Genomic DNA, 4,781 nt, shown 5'->3' with positions numbered 1-4,781 from the left:
TGTACAAGGCTGTTTGTTTTGTTTTTTAATTGCCAAAGTCTAATAAACAGGGAAGACTGTCATGCTTATGCATGAGTCAGAATTTAGTCAAATAAAAAAATTTTGGTCATTTGGTTAAAAAAAAAAAAAAAAAAGAGTAGCTTCAACAAGGTTCTATAGATCTCCAGACGTAGGACTCAGGCCCCTACAGGCACGCACACAGGAGCCTTTATGGGGCTTCAGAAAAGGCTGCCGCCGCCTCCCTTTCACCTGCGTCCTAGGGTCCTCCTCGGCTAGACTTTGCCTCGTCAAGTTTCTGCCCCCTCCTTGCTCGGGTCCGCCGAGTGGGAAGGGACGAGCGATGGATTCCAGGCTCTGGTGTCACAGGGCTGGTCCCCACCCGTGCGCCCTGCCCCCTCCACGGCCTGCTCGGACCCTCCGCGCTCCTAGCCGGCGCAGCTCGCTCCGCGGACGCCCAGCAGCGCGCCCCCGTCCGGAGGTCGGGAGCGCAGCGCGGCCTCCGCTTCCTGCTTCTCGGGGTGGGGCTGCGAGCGCTTTCGCTTTTCGTTCCTCTGCAGCCGGCCCCGGAGCACACGCGGGCACGCCGTTTCACCTGTGGCATTTCCGTCCAAGCGGTTCTCTGCTTTCTGGGAGGATCCAGCCCAGCGCCGGGAACCTGGAAAGGGCGGGAGCCCATGGCGAAGCCAGCGCCCAGGTGAGCTGCGCGGCCGCCGCCTCCGCTCTGGCCGGCCCGGCAGGCTGCAGTCCGGGCGGCGCTGCGGCGGAACTCGCTGTTCAACTCTGAGGCTCGGTCTTTGCAAATAGCGTTCTCCAGAGAGGCTGAGAGGGTTGGTGGGACTTTATGGGCCATGCAGTGGAAGCTGACCACACCTCCGCTCTGTGCTTCCGGTACCTTCTGGCTGCCCTCTACCCTGCTTAAGCGGCCCACAGCCTCTGCCTCGGTCTTTTCCGATGTGCAGGGAACCACTTGGGCAGCGGGCGAAAGAAACAAGGAGAGCCCCGCAACTGCCTCCCTGGTGTGGCATGCACTTTCACTATCTTCTCTTAGCGCACATCCGTTATGTCCTTGAACTAAATTCCTAAAAGTGAAAATTTTAAAAAGCAGGCTTTAGAGCATTTGATGCTGATTACTACGTTAGTCCCCAGAACACTTGGACCTGCGCGCGTTTCCACCCAGGCTGATGCCCAGGCTCATTGCTGTCTTCCCTCTCGGCCACTTGGATAGACAGCTATGCTTTGAAATTCTCTCTGCACTTTCCGCCTTCAGTGAGTGCGTTGGCTTACATGTATTCAGGGCACGTGTGGCTTCCATTGATTACCAATACACAACTTTAGCTTTTATTGTTGCTCAAATTTGTAGGGCCCTTTATGTAATAAAATCTGAATGTGGGCATCTGTGAGATGCAGCATCCCATACAGTGAGAACTAGGACGAGGGAGCCGGAGCTCCGCTTCGCTGCCGGAGAGTTGGGGCTGCTTACTGAACCTCCCTGTGCCCTGCTGCCATCTTTTAGGAGCCCTACCAGACAAAGACTGGGGCCCCTGGCGCCATCCTATGGGCAACGCTGCCACATAAGGAGGGCCCTAAATGGAGCCCAGGGCCCCTTCTGCTGAGTGGGAATCCGCTCTGCCTTGCACTGGCTGTGGTCTTGGCAGCACCTCCTTCCCATACGTGTTCTGTGGATAGCAGATTTCTCTTATTTATTCTTTATCTTCTAGAACTTCTTTATGATTAGAGACTGCTTATAGCTTATTTTATGGTACTGTGATCTATTATTATTATTATTTAATACATGGTCTCACTGTGCATTTTGGACTCATAGTGATTCTCCTGTGTCAGCCTCCCCAGCGCTGGTATTACAGGCATGCGCCAACATGCCTGGTTTCAGGGCTGGCACAACTGCCTGGGTTTCCAGGGCCAGCTTGGCATGCAGTACTTGGGATCAAACTCGGATCCTAGCACTTTCCAGGCAGGTACTTAGACTGCCAAGCGATCTCCCTAAACCCTGTATTATTGTTTTTATAATACTTTTTTCCATCAAATGTAAAAGATTGGACAATGAGGAGGCAGAGACAGGTGTTCAATCGGCTGAAAGGATTAGATCCCTGGAAATAGGTGTTAATTACAGCTTAATATTCTATTGAAACAAAATGAAGCTTTGTGTTAAAAAAAAAAAAGTGAGTCCATGTCTGCTTTATGTTTTAAGGATCTTCAAATGATTTAACTTTTTGTTGGTACTACTCTTTTTTTGTAACAGTTTGTCAAGAATGTCACATGTAAATGTTTTACCTACTATAACTTATTGGTCTTTTCTCATGAGCTATAAATGGTCAATTTTATAAATGTCTCATGGGATGAGAAAAGGCATGGACCTGTTCTGAGATAGGAAAGGAATACATGAGATGAATTGGTGATGCCATCTTCACTAATCACACTTTTCACATCTTCCATTATTTTGTTTACTTTTTGCTTGCTTGTGTTGAAGTATTGTGAATGCTTCACCAACATTTCTAGACATTACCAGGTTTTCGCTGACCCATTTGGCGTGGTTCCATTCCTGTGAACCTGCCAATGGATGGCCCAAGCTGCAGCCTTGCCATCTGGTCTATCCCAGTTCTATGCAGCCACAGAGCATGAGCTTACAACCATCAGCCTGCAACGAGAAAGTCGGGATTTGGTCCCACCTCCCCACTTCCGGTAACTGAGGGTGAGAGTTATTGGGGCTCTCGGTGTGCCACAGCCCCCAAGAATTAAATGGATGTAGCCACAATAACCACTTGCAGGGATTTGTTGATCTCTCAGTGGTCCCCTGAAAAAAATGGTGAGGGGATTTAGAAAAGAAGGCAAGAGACAGTAGCTGAGGTCAGGTGGTGGACCATGCCTGATTGGCAAAGTATCCCTGAACAACAGTAGCGGTGTTTATAGCTTTGCAAAGTTACAAGACACAAGGTTGCCTACCAACTAATACCCCACAATGTCCAGGCAGGATGTTTTTCTCAAGACTGAAGTGGCTTGGCTGCTTTAGGCAATGAGGCCTCTTCCTGGCCTCCCACATATGATCAATTCCCAGCTTCAGGGTCTCCCAACATATCTCTCCTTTTTGTTTTGTTGTGTGAATCATGCCGTTGGAGAAGCTGTGTTTGGAAACTCATTTGAAGACCTTTTTACTCTGGATACAAGTCCAAAGATATTTAGCAGTTTAACTCTACATAGTCCAATAGTCCATAACAGTAGTGAGTTATGAGTACAGAAGGTGGCTGTCAGAAGTTGTTAGGGATTTGAACATTCACAGCTTAGTATACTATTAGACATTACTTTTTACATCTCATAGTTACATTTTCTACTGGATGGTTGAAATCAAATTAAAGTGAGACCTGCACAAATAAAAAATTAATCTTTTGCTATCTAAAAATGTTAGTTAGATCTCCTCAGGATTTACCTTGGAACCAAGTACAGCCTCTCTTAGATCTGTCCACATCAGCCATCTGGAGAAGTCATGGCCATTGCTTGACCAAGCTGCTTTCTGTAAAAGCTTGAGAGATTATTTTCTCTCCAGGTGACTCTCCTTAGCCACACTATACATCATTGAATCACTTTATTCTGTGGTCCCATAATGTCCTTGATGAGAAAAATCAGGGACTCAGCTGAGTTACAGAATGTCACAACAAAGGTTCTCTTATGTCCTGAGTCCTCATTGACCTTGGAGGTCTAGGGCCAAAATGTTGGTTGTACTCTAGGCTCATCTGTCAAATTTTTGGTCTCTAAACCTCGATTTTTGAACATCCAGAAGAGAAGCTTAATGACATTAGCCTGTAATGGAGGCTGAATGCTTAACATCACTGTCTATTTGAATATCAAAATCTTAGACATAAAACAAAACTTTTTTTTATCAACCATGGATATGCTAATATTTAAATCTCTATAGACTATTAAAAGACAACTGTTACATATTTTTACATAGAAATTTAGAAATCAAAACCATATACAACTTGTAGCATGACCATCTGCTGATATTTTGTGATGTACTTAAATTTACGTTTTGACAACATAATCCTTTTAACCAATCATATCTAAGAAGTTTTACTAATTTTTTGTTCCTTAATGGGATATACATTGTAAGTTTTTTTGTTAAAGGCAGAGGTCTGAAAGTTTTATCACAATAAACAATCTTTGTTTTATACTTTGGAAGAGCTGTACATTTGGAATCATGAATACATATCATGTATTATGAGGTTAACAATAATGAATTACCATACACATGTGAAAACCTTTGTTTCTTAATTTAGGTTTGTACCAAGAGCATCTTTTATAAGAAAACCTTATTGTAATTTTTTCTGAAAAACTTTATCGTTTGATTAGTAGCCCAAAAATTGGAATGTGTTCCAAGAGATGATTGAGATTACTAGGAGCTCCTTAGTAACAAAGGTTGGCCACCCCTCTATTCACCAGTTGGTAGTTCTGTCCAACAGTCTCTCCCTACTCCAACAAATCTTGTTTAATTCACTTAAATTTTTTGGTGAACTATGAGTAAACCAGTTTTTATATCACTTAGACCAGCTGGTAACTTAGGAAAGAACATGCATTTAAGGCTATATCTCAAAGCTCAAATAAAAAGAAAAACAGCTATTCATAGGATAACATACAAATACCTAAACAAGTACACTGAACACACAGACATCTGCACAAAATCAGTACACTGAAATATATTCCTGACCAAATTAAATTATACTTTTATTATAATTTTTAGAAATTTATAGACTAGTCAGATTTTTTTATTTTTT

The 4,781-nt window shown here is 44.1% G+C and overlaps 1 protein-coding gene across 5 annotated transcripts in view; it reads left to right on the top strand.

The window, feature by feature from the left end:
* The first annotated feature begins 16 nt into the window (after positions 1-16).
* The window catches only part of LOC101593092 (sp110 nuclear body protein), a 30,643-nt gene continuing 25,878 nt past the window's right edge, over positions 17-4,781 (top strand). For all 5 annotated transcript variants that reach the window (XM_023722214.1, XM_023722215.1, XM_023722212.1 and 2 more), the window contains exon 1: positions 17-694. In XM_023722214.1, coding sequence (XP_023577982.1) covers positions 675-694 — 20 coding nt within the window. In that variant the 5' untranslated portion in view covers positions 17-674. The remainder of the gene's footprint in view (positions 695-4,781) is intronic.

Source organism: Octodon degus, unplaced genomic scaffold, assembly GCF_000260255.1.
Source record: "Octodon degus isolate 3935 unplaced genomic scaffold, OctDeg1.0 scaffold00089, whole genome shotgun sequence".
Lineage (NCBI taxonomy): Eukaryota > Metazoa > Chordata > Mammalia > Rodentia > Octodontidae > Octodon > Octodon degus.
The sequence above is the reverse complement of the archived record's forward strand: the minus strand, read 5'-3'. Positions and strand labels throughout refer to the sequence as shown.